Genomic DNA, 17,616 nt, shown 5'->3' with positions numbered 1-17,616 from the left:
GGGGGATTGAATTCTCTCTTCTGAAATGTTAGTGTTTTATTTAATTATATTTTTGCTTAAAATTTTAGCTTCTTGCAAATTTTGATTCAGAAATCTTTTTACTTTCTGTTTTCTCCTAGCCTTACACCTGAAATAGTCAGTACACCTTCCTCCCCTGAAGAGGAGGAAAAGTCAATAGTAAATGCAGTTGTTCTTGTTGATGATTCAGTGCCAACAACAAAAATTCAAATCAGGTTAGCAGATGGAAGCCGCTTGATACAAAGATTCAACCACACACATAGGTAAGCTAATATAGTACTGTCTAAACTATCAGATAAAATACATATATATTATGCTGATTTAAAATTGTACAAAATAGTAAATGACTTTAATAGTATAGAAACATATAAATGGTTTGTATACTACCTTTGAAATAAATATTCATTGAAAAAATGAAAAATAAAAGTGTATTTAAGTGTGTAAGAAGCAAATGTTTTTACACATGACAAGTAGTTTTCTGCATCTTAGTACGTAGACAAAAATAAAGCAAGAAAGAATGTAGTTTCCCCATAAATTCCAAAATATGAGATCTAGAATATATAAAGACATTATTGATGAATTAAATATTTAGGAATTATAAATATATGAATCATTGTTTAATAATGTAACTCTTATTAATTTTGAACTTCACTAATTGAAAATTTATGATCAATCTAAAATCGACTGATTTGAACTTGTTTTTCTTTTGTTTCTTTTTTTTTTTTTTTTTTGGTAAAATCTACACAGTGAAAATTAGTCATATAAAATAAGATTAGTAAAACATTTGTGGTTCTATTTTCAAATACCTTCAATCTCTTTAAAATAAAAAATCACTTTTCAATCATAACTTATGATGTTCTTTCTTCAGGATCATGGATGTCCGAGAATTTATTGTACAATCCCGCCCTGAATTTGCAACTCTTGGCTTTGTTCTTGTTACATCATTTCCAAACAAAGAGCTAACTGATGAAAGTCTGACACTTCAAGAAGCAGATATTCTTAACACTGTGATTCTTCAACAGCTAAAGTAATCTTGCTCCTATCTCTGCAATAGCATGTGGGATAAATAATGTGCCATATTTTTTAAAAGAAAAAAAAAGCATTTCAGCAGAAAAAAAATAGGATCACCATAACTATTTTTCCCAGATCAATCTTAGTTTTATTGTTCTGTCTTCCAGCTCCAGCGTACCTAAATCCATTTTATGAATAGACTTTTTCTATTCTGTGTTGGTTCAAATAAAGGCCACACTTTCCCTCCAAATATGGCTTGCATAATACCTGAATGTAGCTTATAGTTTTCCCCCAATATTCAGCTATAGATCTTTTTGAACGGGAAAAAAGGAGGGATACAGCTTGTATCCAGGAGTAGCCAATATTTGGTCCAATACAGTAATTATTCATTCGGATTTTTAGACTTTTTTTATAACTGAGCCTTCTTATGTTTATAAATTCCATATTCCTGGATTAAAAATTAATTACTTCCACAGTGACATGACAGTTTTTTTTAAAATGTGCATAACTCTTACAAACTAGAACCATGTTTTTGAATATATACCTTATATATAGTAAGATTTATGCTAAAGTATTTTGATGCTATGTTGACAAAAAGCCATTTAAAACTTTCTTGATCAGCTTAAATGAAATTTAATTTTACCATAATTTATATTGAAAATATAGCTATATTCTGATTTAGAAGCAGATTGATTATGCAAAGTCATTTTTCAACACATTAAGTTTTTACATATGTATCTCCATCAAGCACTGGGTATATTGGTGATATCAAATAATCTAGTTTGATCTTCAAGCATATATAATTTTTCTCCATTCTATTTTACTATTTCAGACACCAAACAAAAATACATAAATGTTAACAGTACTAGAGGTAGAGATGTGGGCAAATTCTATAAACCAGTAGAACTATGTACTGTTTCCTAAAGTCATCTATAGTCATGTTCAAACTTAGGACACACTACCTCCTGCCCTACCCCACCCCAAACAGAACTGCCAGAAAAAGAGCTAACTCCTATAGCTGCTTTGAAATTTACTATTATAGTAGTCCTTTTCAGTTACTTCTAATCTGAAATACTGTCCACATAGATATTTTAAAAAGTTACTAGAAATGAAATGGGAGGAATAAGTGACTATGAATGGCTACATGTGAAATGTTGGTTTAAATTCTTGTTGTTGTTTTTTTTTCCAAGTTACCATTTTTGCTTATATAACTTTCCCCAGCACTTTCTATGAGAAGGGCATTTAGGAATGTAGGTCTCTGCTTTGTCACTGCCATTTTACTAAATTTGTAATACTGGGGCAAGTGAGCTTTACAAAGCTATTATGAAAGCAGTTCATTTTTTTTTCTTTCTTTGGACATAAACATCCTGGCTCTACAAGAAAGTTTAATAATGAGACCACTAATCTTTCCCTTTGAGAGAGAATTCCCTCTCCTCTCATCCCCAAATTATATTCAGAGTAGAGGAGACACTTGACACTTTGCCAATAGTTTGAAAGAACCATTTTGGTGAAAAGCAAATGAAAATTTGTGAAGAAATTTAACCCAAATCCTATTCTTTGAAATTTCATTTTTGTGGGTTTCTTTCTACATTTGATGAGAGTGGCCATAACTGAATGTATAAAATTGGCTATCATGTTTGTGAATTAACAGTCTTCCTAAATACTTGGACCCATGGAAGAAGAGAAAATCGTTCCCTCAAAAGAGATAACTTTACCATATACTTTATATTATTTTACTTTGTTGAATGTTGTTTTCCTGAAGGATCTTTTACTTATTGAGTTAATATAATTTATTTGAAATTTGGACCTCAAAAAATAGGTCATAGTTGTTTTGCATGATAAACAATGTTTTTGAGTTTATGCTAATCAATAAAGACGTTTGTACTTAATAAATTCACTGGTTTCTCTTACTCAAACTTTCTTTGATATGTATTTTTATTTGAATGGATTCAGATTAAATCATTAGATGTATATATGCAGGTATGTATATTTAATTAATTGTTCAAAATATATGATAATTGTCTTCAACAAAAACTTTGCTTTGATACATCATTAGGATAGATCCAAGATGTGCAAAACACAGGCTTTGTTAGATTTTATTAAGTTGAAAAGAATTTGAATATAGTCCCAGCCCCAGACTCAGCCTACTGTCCAAACACTAAAGACCTAGAAGAAATAACATAAGGTTATTACCTGAATTATTTAACTACAGCAGCTCATAAAGCCAGCAATAACAAAAGAAAGAAAATGTCCTTTATAGTCCTATTTCATTTCTGTAGTGCTAGTAACAAGGTGGTGGAAAGAGGTGTATAGTATCCTAAGAACAAAACTATCTGTATATTGATAAACAGTATAGAAACCAGCTGTTCATATTCCAAGTTGAGTTGACAAGCTTTAGAGAATCTTTGTGTAGTTGTAGATTATTGGAAGGGGTGTCCTGATTAGTGAAACTTCACTATATATTGTCTCTTCTTGTCTCTAATCATTTTCCAGGCTTCCAATCTTTATCTATACATATTTTCAGCTTTCTCTAGCTCTGGAAATTGTGACTGAATAAACACTACCATTGATTCTGGAAAGTAATTATCAATTGATTACAACCAGTCTAGTGACTTTCCAGGCCCACACTTTTCCCTGACCACTACTCCATTATTTGTATTGTTTTCCCTAAGGTATAATTCCTTGAATGCAGGGACTATCTTGCTTTTGTATCTGTTTCCCCAGTCATTAGCACAATGCCTGGCAAATATTATGTAAATATTTAATATTTACTTTAAATATTTAATAAGAGCTCTTTATTCATTCAACACTACTGATATGCTCACTTTAATGAGATTAATTTCTTTTTTAATTTCAACTGAATAGAAGAACTTACAAGTTCAACTTAGAGAAAAGTAAAAGTTGAACAAGTTCATCTCATTGAACATCTAACTGCAACTATTTCATGGGACCTTTAATCATCTTGCCTTTGTTGATAAGTATACATTAAAAAACCATCATGAAGATAATCATAGCTAACATTCTAACATTTCTTGCAACTAACATAACTAACATGAAGTAAAGGAACTAAATTATTAAAAGGCATTATTATGGAATATAGAAATTTAGAATCCTCTGTGTGAACTCTGGCTCTACCATTCAGAAATTATGAGGTCACTCTACTCCCTTAGATTTAAGCTTCCTCATCTGTAAAATGAGGTAAAATTCCAAATAAATGGAATTGGTAGATTCTAAGTTCCTTTGAAGCTTTAAATGCATGATCCACCAAACCAAGTCAAATATGTGTTATGCTAACTTGCTGATTTCAATTTAAAACTAGGAGAGAGGATAGATAGATAGATAGATATACACGTACATACTCATATGTATGTGTGTGTGTGTTTGAATATGTGCTTATAGATTGAGAAATTTCTTAAAGGCCAAGTTTTTAGAATGCTCAGAAGTCTAATGCTTATTAATTATGAATATAGGCCTTCATTATGTCTCACCCAGACTATTGCAGTAGTCTTCTAGTGCCTTTATTTGCTTTATCTTTTCCCTACTCCTATTCATCCTCCAGTTGCCCAAGTATTATTCTTAAAATGTAAGTCTGTGTTACTTACCCACTTAATAAATTCCAGTTTTTTTCTGGTACCTCCAGAATCGAATATAAAATTTACTATCATTTTAAAAAATTATTTTTTCTGTTCCATATACCTCCTTTCTCATATTCCATCCATTGAAAAAGCAAGGAAAACAAAATTTGTTACAAATATACAAATATGGCATACAAAACACATTTCAACATTATTTGTGTATAGAAACAAAATGCAAGAAAACTACTAATTCGCTGATAAGAATAATGGCTAGTTCTCAACCCACCCAAGTATCAATCTACTCACAGGGTTCTTGCAGTGCCCAATTTGATTCCATAGTGGTCATCCTGCCAATGGGAATAAGCTCTTAAAGATCCCATTGCTAACCTTACAAATGTTAGTTGAGAACAAAAGCCAAATCTAAGAAACTTTTTAAAAAGAATTTTATTAAATTAATTGAATAGAGGAAAGAGCCAAGAAGAGGGGGAAAAAAGTGTGTCTCATAGAGTCTTTCTTACTTTCACACTGTATGAAGTTCAAACAAGAACATTAAGGACAAGCAGCTGGTAGACTCATATATAGGAAATAGACATTCTCCAGAAAAGGGCAACTTCCAGGTAAGGTAGCTTGAGATGTATATCAGAATATAAATATAAATATTCAATAAAATTTGGACAACATAAAATCACCAATCTTTTGGATGGACCTAAGCCCCGGGTTGGATGGCTAAAAACATAAGTGTTTTGGGTTGATCCAAAAACAAGAATTTCCCCAGAATATCTCTGAGGTCAACATGTCCAGATTAAATAACTTTAAATGACATTAAGCTAGTTTCATAGGCAGCTATATGGCACAGTGTATATAGTATCAGTCCTGGAGTCAGGTTCAATTCTAGCCTCAGTTTATTAACAAGCTGTGTGACCTTGGACAAGTCACTTAACCCTGTTTGCCTCAGCTCTTTCTCTGGAAAATGAGCTGGAGAAGAAGATGGCAATCCATTCTTTGCCAAGAAAACCCTAAATGATTCCATGAAGAGTCCAACACAACTGAAATGATAGGAGAAAGATGGGTTCAATTTATTAATAATAAGATATTTTCCCCACACATAGTACTGAATAAGTTAATTTAGGTACTATTGTTATATTGGTTTCATCTATTCATGAGCAATTAATATTTCTCCAATTATTTCATTGTGGCCTTATTTGTATGGAATGTTTTGTAACTGTATTCATATAATTCCTCTGAGTATACTGTTTTTGATTATTTGTGTAAGTTTATTTTATATTCTGAAACTTTTCTGAAGTTAGTGTTTTAGTTTTTTAATTGATTCTCTAGGATTCTCCAAGTAAACTATCATATCATTGTAAAAGTAATAGTTTTTTCTTCCTTTCATTGTTTACACTTATTCTTTTAAATTTCTTTTTAATGTCTTATATCAATAGGTGGCATTTCTAGTACAATATTGAATAATTATGGTGATAATAGACATGCTTGCTTCATTTCTGATCCTTTGGAACAGGCTCCTGTATTATCCATAATATAGTCAATGCTTACAATTGACTTTAGATAGATATAACTTAGCATTTTAAGGAAACCTCCATTTATTCCATTGCCTTCTAAACGACTTGCCTAAAAGGCTATTTTAAAGAGAACTCATGCAAGTAAGTTACTCTCATGGTGATCAACAGAAGCAATACAAGTCTTTTTAAGAAGTCGCTGAAGAATTGATTGTGTGACATGAGAGATGCTGGCAAAAGACTGTCCAGCATGACATGTCTGCTTCAAAGAAGGCACTATACTCTGTGAACAAAGTAGAATTACAGCAGCTCAAAAAGAAACATGAGATACACAAATTTAAAGAATCCACCCCAAGTGTTCACATGGACTATGTCTGACCTGTGATAGAGCATTCTAAGCTCACATTAGTCTGATCATAGTCATAGACACTGTAACTTGAAGTCATCTTCAAGATCAAAGTTCAACAACTAAATAATCAACCAATAGGAATGGATATTTTATTTTGTCAAAAGTTTCTTCTCTATCAACAATCATATGATTTGGAATGGGGGTTGGTTATCTGTATTGTCAATTTTGCTTATAGTTTCCTAATATTGAACCAGATTTATGTTCCTAGTATAAGCTTAGTCATGATGTATTATCTTTGTTATATATTACTGTAATCACCTTTAATTTTATTTAATTCTACAGTGGTGAGATTTTTATGTTGTGCTACATTGCCTGAGAATAGTAGACTCTCTTCTATTTCCACTCAGTATTCTTCAGATAGCTATCATATCTGTTCTGATCATATTCTATTCATCTCTTACATCTTTCTTATTTTATGGCTAATAATTACCTAAGTCTGAGAGGGATTAAAAGAGGTCCCCATCCCATTATAATATTACAATTTCTCTCTGTATTGCATTTAACTTTTCCTCTAATAATTTAGATGCTATGCCATTTGGTGCTTATCTGTTCAGCATTGATATCAATTTATTGTCTAAAACTATCTTTTAAAAAAATGTACTTTCCCTATTTATCTTTTTAACTGGGTTTATTTTTGCTTCTACTTTGTTTCAGATCGTAACAACTACCTCCACATTTTTTCCTTCAGAAGCATAAAAGATTCTGTGCCAGTCTCTTTATTTTAATTCTGTGGGTATATTTCTGTTCCATGTGTGTTTCTTATAAACTGAACATTGTTGGCTTATGGTTTCTAATCCAGTCAGCTGTCTACTTCTGCTTTCATCCCATGCACATTCACAGTTAAAATTAACTGTGTGTTTCCTTCCATATTATTCTAATGGAATTCCACCTGGCAGTGATTATAAAACTATTAGAGTATTAACCATCAATAATCATTAGACTAATGAAGCATTATCAAGAAGAGACTGCACACCATATAAGCCCAGCAATAATGTGAAAGGCATAATTATCACCAAGAATACATCAGCAGTCCTATGGTATTAGAAACATTCTTTGTTTCTTCACATATATATCTGGCAACTAATTTTCATTTCATCAGTGCTCCCTACATGTATACAACATGATCTTGAATGCTCTTTAATAATTGTTTGCCCTTCATAATTGTTCCTAAGGTGTGTCCATTCTTAAGTGTGTACGTTCTTCCTAGTGTGTGTATGTGGGAGAAGAGGGAAATATTCTACTATTACTTTAAAGCAAGTACTGCTATTTCATTAAATGCATTTAATTTTAACTAGCTGTGTCCTTTGAGTAACTGGTGAAAGTAAAGACAGTTGTGGGAGAAAATCAAGTTCATGTGAATATGACTCTGGAGAGTTCCTTAAACTTGAGATAACTTTTCTGGGGATGACACATGATGGGCAGGAGTTGTCCCAGCTACTATTTAGGTAATATTTTTAATTTCCTTTTTCAAATACTATATCACTTGAAATCACTGATATTTTATTAGTAATTTATGTTTTATGACTTTTCTTCTGGTATCTCAAATCAATATAAGGTTAATAACGGTTAGTGCTAATAAACTGTGCTAAAGTACAGACAATAACTTAAAAATAAACACAGTGTTGTAGAAAATCAAATGACACTGCAGCTGCAGTCATGTGTGACTCATAACATAGAAGTCAAGCCAGCTTGAAGTGAATGTTGGCTTTGTCAACAAGTCCCTTTGGCTGATCTTATGAAGAGATTGCCACTTGTCATGATTTGTTTGTCATTCTCTTTTTAAATTGAATTCATTGCTTAATCTTCTACGCAAGCAGTAAAAAAAAAAATAATAATAACCTGTAGTTAGAAATTTCCAAAGAGCGAAGATCAATGCATGTTAGTTTCCATGTTTTTACTTTAAAAAAATTATGTAGTTACATTAATATTGGTGTTCTTATATGATTATTATTGTTTATTATATAATATAATTATTTTGGTTGTTTACAATGCAACATTTTCTTATTTTAAAAATCTCAAAATCAACAGTTAATTAAGTACTAAAGATCTGTGCTAGTCAAAAAGTAGTTCAAATAGTATTCAGAATATATAATCTTTCTCAACAAAACTTGGTATTAAGAAATCATACAATCACTGAATTTGAGAGCACTAATCTCCTTGCTGGAACTTGCTACAGAATGCAGTATATTTAACTCAATTAAAAGTTTCTTTTCATAAAAGTTTCATAAAAACTTTCCACCAAGGGTACCCACACAGGAATTTTTATGAAGAAATAGAATTCCTTAATGAAATTTTCCCAAAAGAAGCAGCACATTGTATGGAGAAGCTAGACAGCATCTAAATAGAACTCCAGGCCTGGAATCAAAAAGAGTTGAGTTCAAATTGCACCTCAGCCACATATTGTGTAACTCTACACAAATCACTTAACCCTCTTTGTCTTTGTTTCCTCATCTGTAAAATGAGCTGGAGAAGGAAATGGCAAACCACTCCAGTATCTTTGCCAAGAAAACCCCAAATGGAATCACAAAGACATGATTGGACAACAGTTGTATGAGGTGTATGAATTTTGATTGCTTTTACTTATATACTCTGGATTTTCTAGTTAAATATTAATCAGCTATCAGCCATATCAGATCCTGGAAATTCTGATAAGTGAGCTTGATCTAGCAGCTAAAGATGCATTTTTTTCCTACATGGAAGATGATGTTAATTGCAAATAATGTTACTTGAGTGAATGGAATTTATGACTTGAAACCAGGTTCTATCCACTACATCACCATTGACTCCTTTGGGTTATTAGATCAATCTAATAAAATCAGTCCAGATTATTGGACTAGTTACATCCCTCCAGAACCAGAATTTTCTTAAATTAGTTCTGAAATTAATGTAAGTCAGATCTCTCGCAATAATCTTCTTGGAAAAGGTTTTAAGCCTGAAAAATGTGTGACTTTGTCTTTGTAAATCACAGTTCTACATGTCTGTCTAAATGGATTATTTTCATTAATCCAAAAGACTGAGGGGCTTTAGTGTCTTGATTGCCAGATTACTCAGTTCAATACTATTTCATTAATAGTTTTGCTGAGAATCAATAGCAACAGCAGAGTTGATTAAGAAAAATACAAAAAGCAAACACAAATAATGATGGCAGTTTTCTAATTAATTTCTATTAAATGCTTTAGATACCCACCATCTTGTAGATGTGGAAAGCCCCAGGTATTATCATAGTATACTTATTTTGAAGTACATAAAAATAAATACAAATTAAGCTATAAGCCAGATTAATAGGATATAATTGAGGGAAGACCTTAGAATTAAGGATTGGGGAAGTCTTTCTATAAAAAGTGGGACTTTAGTTGGGATTTAAAGGAAGACAGGAAAATCAGTAGTTGGTATGTAGAAGGAAGAGCATTCCAGACATGGGGGAATAACTCAAAGAAAATATCCAAAGCCCAAAGGGAGTGTTTTGTTTATGGATCAGTCAGGAATTCCTATTTAACATAAAAGTTTCTTTTCCTTGAGAGTTACAAATTTTATATTCTTAAGAAAATTAAGGATTACTACATCTAATGATTGCCTGTTACAAATTTTGAGTTTGGATCATTATTTTTGCTCCCAGTATCTTTAGTTCCTTAAGCTCAGTGATTCCCTCTCTCTTTTTATAAAATGAGCAATGTGTTACAGGGAGCTGACACTAGACTTTTACCTTTGAGAGGAAAAAACCTAGGTTCGAATCTTAATTCAGATCATGGTGGATCTTTTTGTGTCTTTTATGGTCTCTCTCATATATCTGTTCTCTTTTATGTGTAATTGGCAAGGTTAGTAGTGGGCAGGATAGGATTGGGGCCACCGATTTTTCTACAGTATATTTTACTTAATAATGGACTGTGTTGGCAGTGTTACATGAAAGTTCTATGCAATTTCCATATTCCACTTTCAAGAGTCAACATTCTCAGCAAATGCTGAGGGAATTATGTAACTGTGGGATCTAGCAAAATTAGCTTAAATTTTATATTTCTCTCTTAACAATATTATTTTGACTCAGGATTGGTGGTATTTTGTTCCTTGCATATTTATAAATGAACCTCTCTTTCTTAATGTTTCTAAACTTAAAAATCTGCTTAAAAATCAGGTGGTTGGAACACTGTTTTGGCTTTTATTTTAGGTCCAATTTTGACTGAAGATTTCATTAAAGAAGCATTCTATCGCCAATTTTATTCTGAAATCTCCAAGTAATGTGGCATCTGATATCTATTGGTGCTTTATATTTTTGAGATTTTATTCTTGAACAACATCACAAGAAATTTAATGAAGACATTTGTTGGCTCAAGGTATGATTTTTAAAAGTATATAAAGATTTTTAAAAGCATATAAAGATTTAACTAGTTGAAAAATGTAAAAATTATGTAAATCTGAGAATACTGATTGAAAAAAATGAATGCTATTGAATTGAAATTAATATAAATTTAGAATCTAATATAATCACAAGAGAGGAAGTTTTGGTGTTATAATTTCTCTCTTCATGTTGAATTTTAATGAAATAAAATGTGTAAAGTACGGGCTAGCTTCCTGGAGGGCTTCAGAGTCAGCCAGAGTCAGAATAAATTAAAGTCCTTGGTCTTTAGGGGGAAAAGTGAAGGAGGCAGACAAACTGCCACGAGGCTTGCCAAAGATCTCTCCTGGATCCTGGAGTCCTGAGTCCAGCCTCTCTCCTCCTTGTCCTGCCACCAAGTGACTCTCTAGCCCCTCTCTCTCTCTCTGACCTCCAATTCTTGCCTATAATTATGTTAACACCAAACATTCAGCAAGCACCCAACAGTGAGAAGAGCCATTTATCCAAACATATAATAGAGTCATTGTCTCACAGCAGAATAGATAATTAGCCTTAAGTGCTCAATGTCTGATTTAAACACACCTTTTTGGAGTTTCAGCCCTCTAAGAAAATGTATTTTAAAAATCTGTATCATGATTCAGGTCATTTTCAATAGTCTTGTGATGAAGAGAGCCATCTGCCCTGAGAGAGAGGACTATAGGAACTGAGTGTGAATTACAACATAGTATTTTTACTCTTTTCGTTGTTGTTTGTTTGCATTTTGTTTTCTTTCTCATTTTTTCCTTTTTGATCTGATTTTTCTTATGCAGCATGATAATTGTGGAAATATGTATAGGGAAATTACACATGTTTAACATATATTGGATTATTTGCTGTCTAAGGGAGGGGGTCAGGAGGAAAGGAGGGAAAAAATTTAGAACACAAAGTTTTGCAAAGATAAATGTTGAAAATTATCCATACATATATTATGAAAATAAAAAGCTTTAATAAAAAATCTATCATACAACTAAATATTTCAATAAGAATGTGCTTAATTCTTTTTTTTTTTTTTTTTGCTTAATTCATTTTTTAAAAAAATAACTAAATCATGCAAGGCCAAGAACAGGTGCCTGAGGCATTCCAATGGAAACCTGCCAAGTTGACTTTGAACCATTAAAACAACTTCTCTTTGAGTGCCATCCCAGCAAGCAATTTCTCACTATTAGAGAGAATCAGATACATAGTAGAATTTCCTCTAGTTAGTACTTTTGCATTTTAAAGGATGAAATTATCATTCAAGCAAGCAAGACCCTATTAACTGCTCTCTTTTTAGCAAAGACAGAGCTCTAGTTCATGTCTGGACTGATAAATCTGTAACTGAAATTTCTCTTTTCTATGATCTGATGTTTCTGTTCTAGGATCATAATTTCTAATCTATTGCCTCTTTCTGCCCCCATGGTCTGTAATATGTTATAATTACAAAATTACTTGTTTCTTCCCACAATGATCTTCACCATGTTTCCATCTGGTAACTAGATTTAATAATTAATAGTTAGCATTTATAAAGTACTTTCAGGTTTGTAAAATGTGTTATGATAATTATCTCATACTCTCACAACTACTTGGGAGTTAAAAGTTACTATTAGCCACATTTTATAGATGAGGAAACTGAGGCAGACAAGTTAAGTGACTTAATCAGGATCAAACATCTAGGAGGCACAAAAGGCTGGATTTGACCTTAGTTTTACCTGATTCCAGGAAGATTCCAGCACTGATTCTTGATTCCAGCATTCTATCTGCTGAACCACCTACCCGCCTAGATTTTTTTGCAAGAGTTTATGTTCTTAGTATACAATAGTATTTTTAGCTACTCTGTTTCTTTGAAATAAACCATACCTATCCAGAACCATATTTAGAATCTAAACTGTGGTAGCTGTTAGAGATTCAAAGATGAAAAATAAGTGGATGTCCTCAAGAAATTAACATTCTAGTGGAGAAGACAATATGGATACAGATAAATATAAGGTAATTGAAAAAGGAAGTATCAATGACTATGGTAATAAGGGAAAGACTTAGAGGAGGTAGCACCTGAAGTATTTCTTTAAAAAAAGAAAAGGATTCTAAATAACCAGCAAGAAGAAAGCTTGTTCCAGGTTTGAGCTAGTTCATGCGAATGCCCAGAAGTAAGAAAGATGGAACATCAATTTCCAAAATAGATAATAGTTCAGCTTGGCTAGGGTATTTAGAGTATTTAGGGGAGTCATGCAAAATAAACCTGGAAAGATAACTATAACTATATTATTCAGGGACTGGTTAAAGAGTTTGTATCTTGAAGTTAAAAGGGAATCACGGATGATTGTTGAACAAAAGAGTGAATAAGCATGCTGCCTAAACCTCTGGAAAATATTTTGAAAGCTATGTGGCTTTCCCTAGGCAGTTCTGCTTGGTTTCAATTCTATATACCTGTAAGTTTCTTCCCCAAATCCTTTCCAGGTTGCTTTTTTGTATTATCTTTCCCCATTTGATTGTAAACTTTTTGAAGGCATAGCATATTAAAGATTTATTGAATTTAATTACTTTAAAAAGCTATTGTAGTAGTCCAGGTGAAAAAGGGATGTGATAAACTGGTTTAAGAATAAGGATGAGATGATAGAACACCAGCCCTAGAGTCAGGAGGATCTGAATTTAAAGCCAGCCTCAGATACTTATTAATTAGCTATGTGACCCTCATCAAGTCACTTAACTATTATTGCTTCCAAAAAAAAAAAAAAAAAGAGAGAGAGAGAGAGAGAGAAATAGAGCTGGAAAACAGTTTACAATAACAGCTATCCCTGGAAGGGAAAAAACCTGACATATTAAAAAATTACATGGCAAACTTCTTAAGGTGACTGAATTTCTGAAAAGAGCTAAAGGAGTAGGTCATTATTCTTACACTCCACAATAAAAGTTCAAAATACTTGTAAAAATTCATAATTAAGTGTATGATTTTGATTTTTTTCCAGTTCAATTCTTGAACTCAAGCATTTCTTGAATACCTTCTATGTACCAAACATTGTGTTAAGTCCTAAGGATACAAAGACTAAAATAAAAGTAGTTTCTGTCCTCAAAGAGCTTACACTTAGCTGGGGGATAAAGGAAGACAGAGACCTTATGTATAAAATATATAAATAAAAAATATACATGTTGAGGGGGAGAAGACAAAAAATACAGAGTAATTTGAGGGGTACCAATAATTGAAGGAAGTCAGGCAGGACCTCTTACAGGGAGTGTTATGGGAGACAAAGTCAGGATATAGAATGTTTATATAAGGGATATTTTTGTCCAATAGTTCTCTTTGCAGATCACAACAAAATTCTCCTTGCCTTTTTCACTTACTTGAACCAAGTTCTACAGTCTTTTGATATTTTTTGCTAAATCTCTTGATCCATTTCTATTTCAAACTACCTTTTTGCTATCCAAAAAATTCAAGAAGTAAATACACAGAGGTTCACTTATTTCACTTTGACAATGATTTACAAATAAGTCCTATTTTTCTGAACACTCAGTACTGCATTTGAAGGATGAGGTTTAATTTGCTTAGTCAACTGGCATTCAAGATGCAATGATATTTAAAAAATCAAATTATCTGATATATTAATTTTCTTTAACCTTATTATCATCTCTCCATTTTCCCTGAGTGCTTGGCTCTTTAGATCATCTAACTCAACCATCTTATTTTACAGATAAAGAAGCTCAGGCCCATGAAGAGGGTATGGCTTACTTATGGTCAATTAATAAGTGGGCTAAAATATTCAATTCAGAATTCAGATCTTTATCCAACTTTAAATTTATTACTCATTTTGAGCATATTATGCTTTTTTCCTTTCCTATAGTCAAACTGTGAATGAGCAAATATCATAAATATTCTACCTATTTCAGGATTATGTTCCCATATCACACACAAAAAAGAAAGTTGGCTTCATAGGCCTTAAAGGTACTGTCTATAAGTGATAAATTGTAGTAGATCTAATCCTATACATCAGCCATTTAAACTGAGGAACTCTATCAAAAATGCCTTCCCTAGTATCCTTCCCACCTCACTCCTTGACAAAGAGACTGCATAAAATTTCACAGTGTTATTCTTTTGATTAAGATATTGCCTTCCAAAGAGTTCTTTCAAAATATTGATATAACAGACAAGAATAATACTAATGCTGAGATTAGTTAATATGGCCTTGATCTGAATTATTTTATCAGATTTTTTCTTTTTTAATATCTAGTTGAAAAGTAAGCTACAGTAAGAACTGAAATTTTTACTGGGGTTGAGTGGGAGTTTCCCATATGTTACTTTCTTTTAGATGGCAGGCTTGGTGGGTTATGCTACTTTGGGAAATCTCAGAACACTAGAATTAGAAGCACCAAAAATGTAGAAGAGGTATAAGAATTGTGAGGAGGTGGAAAGATACTAAAGACAAGCTTCTGAGCATCAGGGTCCAATAGGAAACATGAACTCCATGCAAGAGGAAGAGCATAAGATGATAAAAGACCTAAGTTCTGGTTTTTAAATGTCAATCCATAACGAAAAGGAAATCGTAGATCTTATTCCTGTATTGTTACACAATAAAGGTAAATTCCTACTTTGAGAAGTGATGGGTTCACCTTTACTGGAAGTCTTTAAGTGGAGGTCAGATGTCCAGTATATTATGGTGGAGATTCCTTTCATGTAGAGGTTGTTCAACGCACAAACTCTGTGATTCCTATCTTTTCCCATTTTATCTTCACTTGTATCTCTGAAAATGTGTGTAGGCAAAACTCTCAGGTAAGAACAAATCTAAATCCAGATGGGTCTTTTCCCACAATTCCTGCTAAAAAATCCAACGGCTCCTTCCTAGAACTACTTGAGGACAAATAGGAGATAATACAGGAGAGCACATTCCCATAACCGTTTCCTTTGCTTGTGTGGTTTTCCTACCAGTTGTGTGGAAGGAATAAGGAAGGAATCCTGTGAATTCTGAGGAAGGAGATACTCTTCTGGCTGGTATGACATGCTTTGGACAGCTCCAGCCAAGGTGACATCCAGGCTTTTCCTTTTCATCTAGAGAAGCTGATTCATTTTAAGGAATTTTGAAATTAACAATAGGGTTATTGTGAAGATCATATGAGAAAATGAATAGGAAAGCTAGTTATAAAATAGAGCACTATTCAGTTGACAACTAAGTGACACAGTGGCTAGAGTGTGAAACTTAAAGAGTCCTGCCACAGACACTTAGTAGCTGCAAGACACTGGGTGAATGATTTAATCCCTGTCTGCCTCAGTCTTTTCATTTGTTTAAAAAAATAGTATAATACTATCACCTACTTCATATGAATATTTTAAGGGCAAATAAGATACTTTTGTTGGTAGCGTCAAATGAAATAATATCTGTAAGGCACTTTGCAAATCTTAAAAGTGCTATGTAAATGCACTTAGACACTCAAGTTTATTTGCATTGTTCTGAAAAATTAGAATGAGGAGAGCAAAAGCATTTGCTAATATGAAGATATAAGGTTATCCAAATTTAAGGTAATCCAAATCCTTGCTTCAATTCACCTAAATTGCATGGGATAACTGGGAGTTTGACAAACTTATTTCTCCTCTTTATGTTTCCATGTCTCCATTTTATCATTAAGAATGAGTTTTATTATTTTGCCTCCAAGATCCTTTCCAGCTCTGAATTTCTCTAGTTCTAATCTATGAAAAGTATTAGAATTCTGTATGCCCCTGGCTTAAATGTCAAAATGGATAAAGAAGGAAAAGAAAAAGAAGAAAACAGAGAAGGAGAAGAAAGAGGAGGAAGAGGAAAAAGAGAAGTAGTAGTAATAATAGTTGTAGTACTCATCTAAAGAAGCCTCAGTAGCTTCACATGAATAGAATTCACATGAATGGGCCTGGAGTCAGGAAGGCCTAAAGTCTAAATTTGGCCATAGACACTTACTCTCTAGATGACATCCAGAAAGTCATTTAATCTCTATGTCACTCAAATTTATGAAGCTTTTAGTTTCCTTAAGCTTCTCACTTACTGTTGTCATGCTCATAGATGCTATATAATAGGAAGATATTGTAGGAAGAACATCAGTTTCCTCATTTGTAAAATGGTGCTACTTACCTCAAGGGTTTTCATAAGGAAAACTTAGTTTTAAAACCCCATGTCAACATGAGCTCTTATTATTACTACACATTCTTAGAATTTTCAAGTCATTTGTATGATTTTCCTCTTTACTGGCACTCAGGAATCTTTGGCTTCTCTCCCCTTTCTTGTTTTTTTTTAAACTTCCCTCTGAAATTAATCTTATTAACGGTATTTGCTTGTTTGGTGCTCTTACTAGGTAGTCTTTGAAAAAGGAGTCATTTTTGAACTTTCATTCCACATTTATTCCTTTCTATTTGTTCTCGACCTTTTAAAGCAATAACATCAATCTCTAGTAGCTTGTGGCTATCGGTAAGTAAAAATAGTCATTAATTCTACTTGATTATCTTGCTTAGCCATAAATCTCTTTAGGTCTCCTTTTACTGAAAGCCATTACTTTCCTCTTTTTTTTACTTGCTTTTTTTTTTCTTTCAAGAATGTAACCAGAAAAAGTCTCTACTAATTATATTATATTATATTATAATTATATTATATTATATTGTTTCTCTTAATGTCTTTCTTGAATTACATTTTAAACTATTTTTTTGATTCTGTATCTCCAAAATACCTAGAATATTACATAGCATGGTGTACCATCTACCACAAGAGGGCATTCTGTGCTAAAGAGCCT

General features: G+C 32.5%; 1 protein-coding gene across 1 annotated transcript in view; it reads left to right on the top strand.

Moving 5' to 3' along the window:
* UBXN2B (UBX domain protein 2B) overlaps positions 1–2,918 on the top strand; it is a 38,030-nt gene extending 35,112 nt beyond the window's left edge. Inside the window, exons 7-8 of the mRNA XM_031946376.1 lie at positions 120–281; positions 887–2,918. Coding sequence (XP_031802236.1) covers positions 120–281; positions 887–1,049 — 325 coding nt within the window. The 3' untranslated portion in view covers positions 1,050–2,918. The remainder of the gene's footprint in view (positions 1–119; positions 282–886) is intronic.
* The last annotated feature ends 14,698 nt before the right edge of the window (positions 2,919–17,616 follow it).

Source organism: Sarcophilus harrisii, chromosome 1 (genome assembly GCF_902635505.1).
Source record: "Sarcophilus harrisii chromosome 1, mSarHar1.11, whole genome shotgun sequence".
In the NCBI taxonomy this organism is placed as follows: Eukaryota; Metazoa; Chordata; class Mammalia; order Dasyuromorphia; family Dasyuridae; genus Sarcophilus; species Sarcophilus harrisii.
Note: the sequence above shows the minus strand (reverse complement) of the source record. Positions and strands in the feature narration are given on the sequence as shown.